General features: G+C 37.2%; 1 protein-coding gene across 1 annotated transcript in view; it reads right to left on the bottom strand.

The window, feature by feature from the left end:
* The window catches only part of LOC306878283 (serine/threonine-protein kinase ULK4-like), a 221,934-nt gene that overhangs the window by 78,077 nt on the left and 128,264 nt on the right, over nucleotides 1-15,593 (bottom strand). The window contains exon 32 of the mRNA XM_079430532.1: nucleotides 10,192-10,297. Within this exon, the coding sequence (XP_079286658.1) occupies nucleotides 10,192-10,297 (106 nt within the window). The remainder of the gene's footprint in view (nucleotides 1-10,191; nucleotides 10,298-15,593) is intronic.

Raw genomic sequence — 15,593 nt, 5'->3', positions numbered from 1 at the left:
CTGGTTGAAACAAATATTGTGTGCTTTTTATGATTATTACGGTATTATGCAATGGGAAGAAATCTTGAAGTATTTCTTCATAGAGTTTATGAATGAGATTTCAGCAAGAACTGCCATATTAAATCAGACACATTTAAAACAGTTATTTTCTTCTTTAAAAAAAAGAGGTTCTTAAGAACATATTTGAGAGTTTTTCAAGAATTCCACTTAGGAAATTCTAGGATTTAACCCTTGATTCCCTTATTATTGTTCTTTTGCACTTTAATCAATTTAAACATTTGTTTATACATTTTTAATTTAAATGTTTATTTTGTTATATAAAAACGTTATTAAATGTGTTAAGAGAATAAAACTTAAGCTCTGCAACCTAATTCAATACTAAAAAGCTTTAGCAATTATCGTGATATGACCATTAAAAACATGCCACCTGAGAACACCTTCTATCAGGTGATCAATATATCCAAACACACACAGAAGGACCTACTTCTCTATACTGAGGAAAGCACACAGTCCACGCTAAATATAGAGGATACTATCAATTCACAGCATTGTTTCTCCCTGGGGACTACAAACTCAACACAAACAACACTAAAAAGCTGAAGTGCCCACTTGGAACACAGACAATTTCCAGTTCCAGTGTATTGGGAAAGGCAAGAGAAAGCAAGTGTGTGTTGTGTGTGTGTGTGTGTGTGTGTGTGTGTGCTGAGTCTTCCAGTCCCAGCAGTAATAATCAGGAGGAGTTGAGTAAGACCTGAGGCTATCACGCTGTTTATCTGAGATTAGTGCTGCAGTTATCGGAGGTGAAGGACCCACGCATGTAATTCGCTGCTTGACAAATTATGCAAGATGAATACAACGGCAATGCCATCAACAATACAAATCCACTGCCGAACGAAGAAAACACAGCCAAGGCTGTCACCTTTAATACAGGGGAAATACAGATGAAACTGGAACTGCAACCTAGAACGTTCACAATTTAGGTGAATTATCATAAATGCACACGGTGCAAAAATTACTTCTGAAATTTGTATGTAAATATATTGAAGTGAAATGCATACGCAGGTCCTAAAAGAGCTGTGAGCAGTATTTCAGTGCTGTCTCAAACATAGAGAGCTTCTTGCCAGACACTGAATATTTATGCTTACAGCTGTACAGTTAAATTTATGTAACTTAGTTTCTTTTGGTACCGAATTTATTGCTATTACTTCCAGTAAAATGAGTCATGCAAATACGACTTTGGGATATGGATGTTTTTCCGCCTCCACGAGCAAAGCGAAAACAAACAAGTCAGCAGTTCACGTTTTACGAGGAAATTCTTCTTTCTCTCACTCGTACGGCAGTCAGAAAGCAGATATGTGACACAAAAGTCAGGGGTATATACCTGAATGTTTACAATAAGCCACACGTTTGAGTGTTAAAATGCCTCAGTGCCAACTGGACATTTTACATTTCTTAAGAAATTGACTATGCTGTCAGCAGCATGAGTAACACATGAACCACTTTACAATAAGGTCCCATTTGTTAACAAACTACTAAAGAGCAATACATTACTACTAAACAACTACCTTACTATCAATAAGCAGCAAATGAGGAGTTTGAGGGAAAACTCTTCTCTAATTCTAAACTGTTACCGTATTTTTCATTGTTAGTTCATGTTAACTAATATGGTTAATTAGTTTTGACAAAACGACCTAATTGTAAAGTGTTATCTGATACAATACACTACATTTTATTGAAGAACATGTTTGCATCTGTTAATTTTAATTGAAGGACAAAACTGGATAATCTTTATCCTTTTTGTTCTATTATTGTTTTCCAGGTTTAACAGGTATAACAATCTCTCATGAGACTGCATGTCCTTATCAATTGAGAAAACACTTACCGCATACCTATGACATTTCAATCTGTGGAATTGCATACAGTAGTTGAGAGATGCATTCATGGATTGCGAGTGTTTGTGTTCTATAAACACACAGTCTCCAACACAAACACGATCCATTCATAATTTGAGTGTAAACAGCCTTAGAGCTCTTTGACGTAACCAATGAAACTGCTTATCCACCTTATTTTTAACATAAGAGTGGGTGTGGCCATTTTTTACCTTGAATGTGCAAGGAGTCATGTGCTTTCAGTTATTTCACCTGCACAAAAACAGTCCGTTATGCCAACTGGTATCTGTTGTCAAATTATTTAAATTTGTTATTTTAATCATACTAGTTTGTGGAATAAATAGTTCACTACCCTTTGTTATTGTTTAAGTTATTCACCCATAGTGGCTAATGAATCGGAAGTCTTGCACATTTGCACATTTACATGTACATCTGAAAATAAAATCGTGAAAAAGTAAATTTTTTCTTGTAACATTTCAAAAAGTGAAACTTTCATATATTTTAGATTGATTACATGTAAAGTAAAATATTTAAAAAGTTTTTTGTTTTAATTTTGATGATTAGAGCTTACAGCTCATGAAAGTCAAAAATCAGTATCTCAAAATATTAGAATATTTACATTTGAGCTTCAATTAATGATCATCCCTACAGAATAAATTCTGGGTATCTCTTGTTCTTTGAAACCACAATAATGGGGAAGACTGCTGACTTGGCAATGATCCAGAAGACGAACACTGATGCCCTCCACAAAGAGGGTAAGTCACAGAGGGTCATTACTTAAAGGTGTGGCTGTTCACAGAGTGCTGTATCAAAGCATATTAAATGCAAAGTTGACTGGAAGGAAGAATTTGGGTAGGAAAAGGTGCACAAGCAACAGGGATGACCGCAAGCTTGAGAATACTGTCAAGCAAAGCTGATTCAAACACTTGGGAGAGCTTCACAAGGAGTGGACTGAAGCTGGAGTCAGTGCATCAAGAGTCACCACGCTCAGACGTCTTCAGGAAAAGGGCTACCAAGCCACTTCTGAACCATAGACATCGTCAGAAGCGTCTTACCTGGGCTGTGGAGAAAAAGAACTGGACTGTTGCTCATAGTCCTCTTTTCAGATGAAAGTAAATTTTGCATTTCATTTGGAAATCAAGGTCCCAGAGTCTGGAGGAAGAGTGGGAAGGCACAGAATCCATGTTGCTTGAAGTCCAGTGTGAAGTTTCCACAGTCAGTGATGATTTGGGCTGCCATGTCATCTGCTGGTGTTGGTCCACTGTGTTTTCTGAAGTCCACAGTCAACGCAGCCATCTACCAGGAAATTTTAGAGCACTTCATGCTTCCTTCTGCTGACAAGCTTTATGGAGATGCTGATTTCATTTTCCAGCAGGACTTGGCACCTGCCCACACTGCCAAAAGTACCAAAAGCTGGTTCAATGACCATGGTGTTACTGTGCTTGATTGTCAAGAGGAAGATGAGAGACACCAGACCCAACAATGCAGATGACCTGAAGGCCGCTATCAAAGCAACCTGGGCTTCCATTACACCTGAGCAGTGCCACAGGCTGATTGCCTCCATGCCACGCCGCATTGATGCAGTAATTCACGCAAAAGAAGGCCCAACCAACTATTGAGTGCATAGAAATGAACATACTTTTCAGAAGCCTGACATTTCTGTTTAAAATATCATTTTTTTATTGATCTTATGTAATATTCAAATTTTCTGAGACACTGAATTTTGGGGTTTCATTATCTGTAAGCCATAATCATCAAAATTTCAAGAAATAAAGGCTTGAAATATTTCACTCCATGTGTAATGCATCTATATAATATATGGGTTTCACTTTCTGAAATGAGTGACAAAAAATATTGACCTTTTTCAAGATATTCAAATTTTTGGAGATGTACCTGTAAATAGCTTCAAAATGGATTGAAAAACAAGACTGATATAAACGACGCAAAATAACAGTCTCAGATGTTACACTTAAACATAAAAGATTCTTCATCGCCATTGGTGGTTCCATGAAGAACCTTTAAAATCCATGGACCAATTCTATATGCAAAAGGTTCTTTATAGTGGAAAAGGGTTCTTTAGGTTATTAAAATATTGTTCAGACTAAGAAAGAAAAAATGGTTATTTTAGAAACTGATCACTGAACAACGCTTTCAGAAATCAAAAATGGTTCTTCTATGACATCACTGCGAAAAAACACAGCTGGAACCTTTATTTTTTAAGAGTGTATGCAAACAAAAGCAAACAGCAACACATTATTTTGCATTAAATAGTGCTCACAGGATATGTATGTATTTTTATTGTTACTCAGGAGCACGGAACGAGGAGACGCGGAGATCAGCTTCAAATGTAACAGTCTTTAATGACTCAAAAGGCAAGGTACATATGCAGACACAAAAGGATGACATTCAAGTGAGCTTTCAAAAACGTATAATTTGGTTTCGTGCAATGGTAAATTACAGCATGCATTTATGGAAACCTCTGGTGCTTTCAACTCAGAGTGAAATAAAACAGACGACCAGAAACCATTGTTGTGGTGCTAGCAAGAAAAAAAACATGCGATGGATGCTATTTACACTAAGTGCAAATAGCTATAGAACCTATTTACACTTAAAATAGCAGGATTTTCTGCTATTTATACTACTTATTGCAAATAGTGGCAATTTTCTGCATTTCAGTATTGTAGTACATTATAAAACAGTACGCAATAATAATGTATTCAGTGTAAATTATAATTTTAATTCAAATTATTAAATGGATGCCACATTATTGGAACAATAAAGCCCTCCCTACCTACCCTAACCAATACTTTATTTAGAATTTTTTTATTATTTCTTTCCTTCCTTCCTTCATTTTTTTTTTTTTTAAATAAATGCCTTTGCAATGTGATATGAGATTTGAAAAGGAAGAAAAAAAGTTTGGCAAAAGGCGGATTCGAACTCGGGTTGATCGCATCAAAAAGTATGTGCTTTCCCATCTACGCCACTGGAGCTCATGTCTGACAAGCGTCTTTTGTAGTGTTGACTACCCCAATCACACATTGGTGGGTGGATTTCGGAGGGCTATTTGCACTTAGTCCTAAAGGGATAGTCCACCCAAAACTAAACTCTGTCATCATTTACTCTCCTTTTTGTCATTCCACACCCTGTATGACTTTCTTTCATCTGGAGAACACAAAAGATATTTTCAAGAACATTGCCTAAAACTAAACAGTTTCGGTTACATATATTGTATGGACAAAAAATACAATTGAAGTAATTGTGAACTAAAACTATTTGGTTATCAACATTCTTCAAAATATATCTTATGGTCAGCAGATAAAAATAATTGCTATCCTTTTAAATAGAAGTATGGTCTCCTACTTTCTAGTAGCTTATAATACTAAAAACTAACTAATTTTTCAAAAGGTTAGGTTGACTAGTTTAACTACTTGAAATTATGACTAACTTGGCAAGCTACAGTTTCAAGGTAGTTTCTGAACACTGACCACTCTTGTTTTCCACACCCTCTCTGTTGGTTTCTTCCTCTTACTTATTCCTTCTTCTGTTATCTTTCACCCCAACAAATCTCACCAATTATAAAACTCATCTTGCTTTTCTCACTCTTTCCTCATCTCAATCAACCCCCAACCCAACTCACATTTTCTCGTTTTTTTCTTTTGACACTCCCTCCTTCACTTCTTGTGTCTGCGTCCCGTGCCCATGCTCTCTAGCTCACACCTAAAAGAACCAATTACAGCATTTTCCCTCTTCTAGAGCAGAGCAGGGCCGAGGTGACTGGCATTAGCAAGATAGCGCTAATTGTGGAGGTTATATTTAGTGCTGGGTCAGAGCTCTCCAAGAGGAGGAGTGCTGATAACGATGCTGGCTGTATGAGGTGGCTTGTAGATGACCCTGTGCTGTAAAAAAAACAGGTGCGGATGGCAGGGTTTGTTGTGTCTGACTCCAGCCTGCAGTAGCCTGAACCGCTTAGACAGAAGAAGAGGTCCATGAGGGGTTGTTGTGATATGGGGAAGCGTGCTGTGCACAGATCTACCAGAAAACAAGCCATTACAGGCTTCTACTTATCTAGATGGCTTGGGATGTGTGTGTGTGTGTGTGTGTTCATGGTCAGCTTCACTACAGTGGATAGACAGGAAGTAACTTGTAAAAACACGTCTTTATGTGAAAAATACAAATGGAATATCCAGACATAAAATATCCAGACTATACCCCTCACCCCCATAAAGAAATAAAGAATGAATGAATCATAATAAATGCATAAATGGCTGATGTTTTACATGGCAGATCTCATTCCTTTGAACATATGACATTGACATTTGTCAAGAGAGAGTTCTTAATGGCTCACATGAACCTGATTTGAATGGTCAACTTGTGCATGCCAGGTTTTAACACAAAAAACAAAAATAAATAAATAAATAATTGTAAATTTTTAGTTTTTTCTGTATTCGTATAAATTGCTTCTTTAGATGATACTACTGAATATTTATTATTTACATATTTAAATGCACTATTTTTGCGTTATTACTTGTGTAATGTACTTTAACTGATTTTTATTTCATAACTTTTTTTTTCTTCTGTTGAAAGTTGTGTGTGTGTGTGTGTGGGGGGGGGGGGGGGGTAATCAGATACACTGAAATAAGGCTTGTTTATAAATTTGAAGGTTGCTCAATATCAAAATGCCATTTTTTACAACTACTGTACATATTATTTAAGAGTGCTTACAACAAGCTTAGTCTTGACTTAAGAACAAATGTTGCAACTAGAGGTGTGCGATATGACGATTTTTGATCGTGGACGATAAAAATGTCGCCACGATCTGCTTTTGAAGAAATATCATAGTATCGTGCTACAGCACACATTATGTCAAATACAGTTCAGGCCTCCGTCTCTATATACTGTACAACACGACATACAGCAGTAGAGTTACTCTGACAGGACACTGCACTTATTCGCGATCGCAAAAGTACATCATTTGCATACAAGCCTTGCTGGTTAAATGTTTAATTCACGCGCTGGTCTGACGTGCGCTTTTTCTGAGTGCATTCACCTGAAGCACGCGCACTAAAACGCCTGTCTAACAGCGTCTGATTACTCAACTAACTTATCTTTTGCGCTAATATTGTCAAAACACACAAGGTTTATATACAGACTCAGTTGGTTATCTCTAAAATGAAAGTAAATAGTTAAGAGAGAAACGGACGCGTGCCTGTATATTAGATGCGTGCAGCTCTTAAAGGGACAGGACACTAAACATGCTGTCGACTGTCATTAAAGGGATAGTTCACCCTAAAATTTAATTTCTGTCATTATTTACTCACTCACATGTTGTCCCATACCTCTATTAATTTCTTGTGCTGAACCCAAAAGAAGATATTTTGAAGAATGAGGGTAAGCAAACAGTTGCTGGTCCACATTGACTTTGATAGCAGGAAAGAAAAATCCTATGGAAGTCACTGAGGGCCAGAAACTGTTTGGTTTTCCACCTTCTTCAAAATAGCATTTATGTTCAGCAGAAGAAAGAAACTCATTCAGGTTTAAAACAACTTTTGAGTAAATGATGGTATAAAAATACAACATTATGACAGAATTGACAGACAGATGACAGAATATTTATTTTTGGGGGAACTATTTATTTAACGTTAACAAAACAACAAAACGCAAAGAGAAAAATCACTCACTATTCTTGACTGAAAAACTTTAATACAGTTGCTTTAGGAATCAGTCTATCTAGTGTTTTATTTTTATACTTGTTCAATTTCATTGAATGCTCTGCTAAATACACCTATTGTACCTGAAAATAAAGCACTGTTTGTTTTATTTGTATATTATGTGTATATGTAATGTGTATCTTTGTTCTTATTTTTTAATACGAAAGATAAAATAATGACAAAGATTTTTATCTTCGCCCACTTTGGCCTAAATATCTGCCATGTCTTTTTTTTTTTTTGTTACCTTGAAAGGCTTTGTCTTTCTAGTTTGGCTGTAATGCTCAGACAACTTGTAAAACCAAAATAGTAAAACCAGCATGACAAAGAATCGTGATAAAATCGTGAATCGTGATATAAAAAAAAAAAAAAGAAAAAAAAAGTCATATGATATTTTTCCCATATCGCCCACCCCTAGTTGCAACCAAATGATGTGCAGAGTTGGTTACAAACCTGATTAGTACCCTGATTGGCTCTATCTCTCTCTCCTCTCCACCTGTAGCTGGTGTGTGGTGAGCGCACTGGCACCGTTGTGCTGTGGCTTCCGTCGCATCATCCAAGTGGATGCTGCACACTGCTGGTGGTTGAGGAGAGACCCCTATATGACTGTAAAGCACTTTGGGTGTACAACAATACACAATAAAGCGCTATATAAATGCCTAATTCATTCATACATTCAGTAGTCACTAAGAAAATTTGGTGCGATAAACATTTTAATTTGAATGAACAGCTGTTAATACGTCTGTTCAGACCAGCATCAACATTCACACACACATTTATTATTATTTTTTTTTTTAATAGCTTCTTTTGGTGTTCTAATCTTTTTTCCATTGCACTGTGAAAAAGGCCAACCAATAAGATCCATACATTTGGTAACATGCCCAGAGCTGCTGCTGTTATACAAAATGATGTTTTTGTGACACTAACAAACAGACAGTTTTGCTAAGCTACAATAGACAGGGTCTAGAACTGGCTCTTCTGCCTCTGTACTCTTGTATTTGGTGTTGTCTGATAAAAACCAAAGCAAATACAAACATCTGAATGGCTTTTGAAAGCATGCAAATACCGTTTGCGTTCCTTTTTTCACCAATGCAATTGAGTGTCAGAAATGGAAAGGTACACACCGCTGCCTTTGTGTAGCACTCTATTTCTGCTCTTCCATAAGTGAATTTGCACTTTTGTTCAGCCCATCTACCATTTTTTGCACATGAACAGACAAATCACATACGAAAACCGGATTTTTAGGCCGAACATTTGTGTTGGAGTGAATAGGCCTCAAGGCCATACGAACGGCTGATACAACCCTTCCTCAGTTCTGCGTATATACCAAGAAGAGCCACAAGTTTCTAAGCAGCAACAATGAGATGTTTAATGAAAATGTCATTCTAAATATGTATGATTGACTTTTCGTCTGCTAAATACAAGAATGATGGTAACTAAACTAACTCACAAATGAGTAAATTATAATTTTAAGGTGGACCATCTCTTTAAGTACTTTAAGTACTAAACCACAGTATTTCTCAAAAAATTCATAATTTGATTTTTGGATCTAATCATGCAGTTGTAGTCCTAATTCTAACCCTAAAGTCTGATTGGTTGAGAGTTTTTATTTTTTAAAAGACCAATAAAGATGTAGATCCAAGAATATGTTTTACTTGGTAAAAACAAATCAAGATTACCAGCTCCAGCTACCACTCTATTCCTATAATGCGTGCTAAGAACGTGTTACTTAATGCAGTCAATGTGAATCTCACCTTCTCTAGAACCGCATGTGTACATAAGTGTGAACCGACGCTCTTTTTACCACGGTTCCCCCTCTTCACAGCGTGTTGAATGTGGAGTGTGTGTGTGAATCTGACTCATCTCCTTTCGTAAAAAACAAACACACACACAAACGTACACCCACGCACACCTCAGTGTCCATCTCGCCCTATGGTGCGGCGAAGACAGGCAAGCGGGTCCAAAACTGTCAACATGAGTCAGGCTATAGGAATCCATTACTCAATAATTCAGCACAGAGAGCTGAAAGCGTCATGGTGAGACTGGGCATTCACACGGCAGGCTGGGGGGGGGGGGGGAACAGCCTTGCATGGGCATGAACAGAGAGGCAACAGACAGCAACTTGTGCAGATGAGAGAATGAGTGAGAGGCTGCCCAGTAGCTGGGTAGATAGCGACAGATGAAAACAGGAGGCAAGGGGAGGCTTTTTTAGATGCCCAAGCCTGGACGGTGGGTGATGTGAGGGCTAGATGTACACTAAGTAGATGCGGGCTACAGGGCCGCCACACAAGAGTCCACGCTGATAAAAGCAGCAGTATCTGGTGGAAGCCCTTAAAAAGGCAGCTGAACGCCCCCTCCCCCTCCATCAGAGTCACACACAAGAGTCAGACAGCGAGATGAGAGCAATAAGGGTCTGGTAATGGAATGAAAACACTCCAAAACAAAACAAGGGCAGCTCTCTGAATGCAGGCCCTTTTCATGTGCGTGGCAGTGTCTGGGTGAAAAGACTGTGTGGGTTTGTGTTCTGGTTCAAGAGACAGGCTAGAAACCGGAGGGCCGATATATATCAAAGCGAGCGATGTTCAGATGCACTGCACCTTGCTGGTAGAACGGTCGGAAGTCTGTGCCCTTCTGTCCAATCAGATTACAGAGGAGAGCCATGGCGTTCTGCATCGTGCTGCCGACTGTGTTATTCTGGTGCTCCTGAAAAAAAAAAACAGAAATAGTCTTATTAAAAATATCTAAAATCAATATCAAAGGAAAAAAAAAGTTTGAAAGCACCACGTTCAAAGCTGGGTGTAAATTAGTGGATATTACTGTGACTAAGCATAATTTGAAATCTACGCAGCCTGAATCGTTTATTACTGGATCACAGGTGTGTTTCATGTTTATAAACAAGTGGTTCTAAACCAGGGGGCTGCGGGCCCACTAGGGAGCCTCAGCAAACTTCCAGGCGGGCCCCAGTAAGTCTTAATATTATTTAAATTTAGTTATATTAGCATAATCTTATTTAAAATGATAAAAGATGTACCTTATTAAAAAGACATCATTCTTTTAAGTTTTTTTTTTTACAGAAGAAACTGAGGTACATACCAGCTAACGAGGGATTTTGAATATAGTCTCAGACAAACAGGGACCTTAACCACTGTTCTTAAAAATCAGTGTGGGTTAATTACAAATAAAGCATAAAATTCTACTTGGAAGGAGAGATCATATAGTGACCAGGGGCCAGTTGCATAAGCTTAGCGTCTATGTAAAGACTGTGTCTGAAGTACAAGTTTGACGAAGTTGCAGTTAGCAAAGGAGTAATCCATCTTATTTTTGCATTTAACTCAAGACTAATCTACAATTTCATTTAACTGAATTTAAAATATTATGGCCAGTTTCAAAGAAATAAAATTAGATGGCTAAATTGTAAGACCAGTCTAAACCCTTTATGCAACTGGCCCCAGAATGGCATTTAGACTTGGGAGAGCAGCATTGGATGTAATGCATTACAAAGTAATCAGTGACAGTAAATTAATTATCTTTCTAAAAGGGTTAAATGGGATAAGACATGTTTTTGTACATTATATAATGGTGCAAATTCCAGTTAGTTGTCTACCAGAAACCTACTAAATCACCTTGATTTACTTCAAAACTCTCCTCCAATAACATTTGGATTTGAAAGGAAAACTCCTACAAATGCATATGTAATAAGGTCATCCTCAAAAATAACTGTCCATGCCTTCTCATCACTAATTTTTCACTGCATGCCTTTAGTAAATCCTGACAGTAGTTTTTAATTTCAAAAGAGGGTTAGTGCTGACAATCACAACTATATAGTCCCTATAAGGTTACAGACACTGACTTTCAATTATTTTGAATAATCACTTCTTAATTGGGTTATGCATTTTCAAAATATTATATAAATAATTTAAAACATGTATTCCGATTATATATTTTTAGTGCGATAAAGGGTTAAACCATGCTTTATGCTCACTGGTGCTTAATAATAGCTGAAGTTTAGATTTTTTCAGTGAATGTGAGCTATGTAAACCTCGCTCATTCAAGATGTGCATTTATTGAATGGATGGATCAAGAACGTGTGTCGAAAATGCATTTTTCAGTTCAGCTGAATGATAAAGTATAACATAACTGGATATTGTTAGTATTAATATCATCAAAATCTAATAAAATAATATTAAACATAATTATTAACAATAATGGTTACACTTTATTTATTTTTAGACCACTTCACACATTCTACTAAATAAAGGTAAGCAACTACATGACAACTTACTCTCATTAGTAGACTGGTTAAGGTTAGTAGAATAAGTTGACATGGACTTGCAAAGTTTATAGTAAACAGAATCAAAATTGACTATGACTTTAAAAGTGTTGGCAGATTTTAAGCAGTATTAATACTTGAATGACTGGCAGTTAACATGTAGTTGCAAAGTTACTTATAATCAGCAAAATGTCTTCAAAATATTGATATTAACTCTTGTAAAGAAAATATGCTACCCAAGGCTGTGCAGCACAGTTATTTAATCAAAGTTAGTAATTTTGGCATTTTACTCCATGTTGTGCAAAACAACTCCCATTAACCACGGTATTATCACTGTATCACAAGCCTTTTTGTTGCTTATTGCTGTAATATAAGGCAGTAAATCCGTTCCAGTAAGACAAACACTGCCTGCTAAAAAACCGGCAACAAGAAAAAGTGCAGATCATCAATTCCACTTTTGTGTAGCGTCTACTATTTTCAAGAGTGGAGAGTGAACCTAACCAGAGAGGGCAGAGGTGTTATCAGATAGAGAGAGCCAAGCCTCTGCCCTTTGCATCTCTCCCACAGGGCAGACACCCGAGGCTGGGTGAGGCCAACAGGGGGAGCTGGGTAAGACCGGAGGTGTCGGGACGATGTTGTCTGGGTCTTTCGACTCTAGGGTCAAAGACACTGTCTAATCCTGCAGCGAGCTCAGGTCCAGGGGCCGATTAAAAACATGATAAACAGACAAAGAAGAGCAGAAAGAAGGCAGAAGAAGGAAAAAAATCGATGGGGGTTTTAATTAGAGGTCTGAGTGAGGCTTGGGAGAGAAAGAGAGAGAGAAAGAGAGATAAAGAGAGAGAGAGAGGGGTCTGGCCAACTCTACTGGCTGACAGACAGATAGAGAAGGGTATGTCTGTCTCAGGGGAATCTCTGCGCCCCTCCACAGGCTGTGCAAGAATTTTCAAGGCCTGGAATCATTACGTTTTCCGCTTGATTTCCGCACGGAGCCTCGGGAGAGGTGGAGTGGAGGGGTCGTGCATTCATCAGGAACCTTCAGTCCAAACATAAATATAGCACACACACATGCAAACTGCAGGAGAGACAGTGAGGAAGCATTTAATATTGGGTCAGTGCTGAATATAGCTTGTTAACAAAACCAGCATTGATGTCACAGAGTTAAGTGAAACGATCATCCTTATCTTCTAATTACACAAGGCAGAATTGGATGTTTTACCACAGATTTTTCACGTCATCATTAAGGCTCCTATACGCTAAGTGAAATTGAAGCAGGAATAGGTGTGACCTCTTTTTGAACAAAAAAAAGACCAAAAAGAAGGTCTTTTGGAGTTTGTTTAGAGAGTTTGAAAACAACTTGCCAAAGCAAACTTTCCAGAAATTTCACTTTGGCATGCTGGTAAGCAACTTTGAACTAAAATTACTTTGTTGACATGGAATTCTTCTCTGGTTCATTTCTTCTGTTCAGTCTGTCGAGGTCAGACATCAGTTGAAAAAACGAACACACTGGAAATCTGCTTTATAGAGGAAATTGAAGTTGTAATTCAAATTGAACGTGACACTTTTAATGTGTACTACAGCATAAGCAGTCTATTGTATATAAATAAACATGACGCGACTTGACTTGAGTGCCAAATTGCATATCTGGTGCAAACATATGCACATCGCTATGATCAGATGCTTTCTTAACCGTTTTATCAACACTGACATTTCTGTTGTGTGTTAAACATGCACACAGCACTTATTTACATATTCATCTAAATGCGGCTCTCAACAGGGTGGGCGTTGTTGAGATGTTCTCAAACAGAATATTGCTGCTCGGGTAAAAACAATTATAAAAAATACAGCAATAAACTTAATTTTACCCCAAAGCACTGGGGTCTTTACCATTCACTCACATCTCAATGGTAGTTGGTCAGCTGGAATCAAGGGTGCTGCAGTCCGATTATTATGAACCAATCACGTGGGGCCTCATTTATAACTGTTGCGTATGCATAAAACCTGCCCCGAAAGAGGCGTGCGCCACTTCCTAAGCAAATGATGGGATTTATAAAAACAAACTTGACTTAAACTTGAATAAAGTTATTACGCAGAAGTTAAACCAAAATTAGCCTATATGAATTTAGACAAAATTTGTAGTGGATGTGAGAACAAGAACATTGATCAATGATGTGCACTTCGACATTATGGCGGACACCGCTGGATTTGGTGTTGGGACGGTCCATTGTCCGGTTTGAATAGGTTCAATACAACCACAGCTGCACAGAGGTGTTGATGTCGTGTGAAGGTATCTCCACAACATTATGAAAAATACCACTGTATTTGAAGGATACAATTTGAAGAAAACTAAGATTTGCAAGGTTCCATTTATTGTCAGTGACAACTGTTTTTACACTGCAATAAATATAGGCTATATAGGCTAATATATGTTTCCACTAAAAATAGCTAAAATATGTTCACCTTTTCAGCAAAACTGCATAAATTTAATTTGATTTGAATTGTTTAAAACGCCAGTATTAAAGAATGTGATCAACTCGATTCTAAAATATTTATCTGATAAATATTTTAAAGTTTTGGTTTTATGGATATTTTGATATATTTATTCTAAAACATAACAAGGATATTGAATGATTTTTAGCAATAAAAATAAATGTATAGCACAAATGGCATTTATAGTCCGTATCTCATATTTCCTTAATGTCTTGTACCTTTGACGGTGTTAAACATGGTGTCACGTGGATGGAAATATGCATGGCAATGATATGCAGATGAGGTTATGCATAGTAAAACTAGGCGTTGTAAGCTCCATATATGGTAATTTCGGGGAGGAGACGGGGTGGAGTTAAACGTAGCCACAAGCTTCCCCTGACTGGGATTTATAAAGGGATTTTTGCACAGGTTCTGGCGTATGCATGCTTTTATAAATCTGAAAACTTTTGTGCATATGCAAAATCTAGCTTTTGTGGGTACGTACATTTTTAGGATGAACTCTACGTGGAGTTTTATAAATGAGACCCCAGAGCTGTAAATGTCATATGACTAATGACTTTGGAAGTGCATCAAAATGACATGACAATGCTGGACTTGGAACACAACTATCCTGAGGTGTAACTAATTTTAAGGATATAGGGATCTAGGGATTTATTTGTGTACATTGTTATTTATTAATTTTTTTAATTCATGCACCCTCATAATCTTTAATCAAAAACATTTCAATCAACATCCTCTATCCCTTACAGCAGTATTTATTCTCAAATGACTTGTGCACCGACATTACGGCGGGACAACAGGTATTGGCGCATATAACATTTGTTTTAGGTTCAAAAACATATCTGTGATCCGTTGCTAGAACTTATTGACTTATTGATTGATTGATTCAAAAATGCTTTTTACTGCCAGCTGGTATAATTACAAAATCTATCAGTGGAGGCTAATGGGGCCACGCTAGCCAGTAAAACCTTGACCCCTTGCCCATATCTGAATTTGGAACAGGATCAGCATTCCATCCAGCATTTACATCAAATTATTATTCCTATAGCTATGCATTAACGTGGTAGTTGTCCCTCTGAACAGTTTCCAACAACTAGAAAAACCTCAGTGACCTTGCTAATCCCATTTTATACATTAAATAAAATATTTACATTTTCATAATTTTATTTAATATTTTAATTAACTTAAGAGGTATAACAAATGGTTTTAAAATTCTTCTCTTGATAAACCATATTAAAGGGG

The sequence above is a fragment of the Barbus barbus genome (assembly GCF_936440315.1).
Source record: "Barbus barbus genome assembly, chromosome: 12".
Classification (NCBI taxonomy): domain Eukaryota; kingdom Metazoa; phylum Chordata; class Actinopteri; order Cypriniformes; family Cyprinidae; genus Barbus; species Barbus barbus.
The sequence above is the reverse complement of the archived record's forward strand: the minus strand, read 5'-3'. Positions and strand labels throughout refer to the sequence as shown.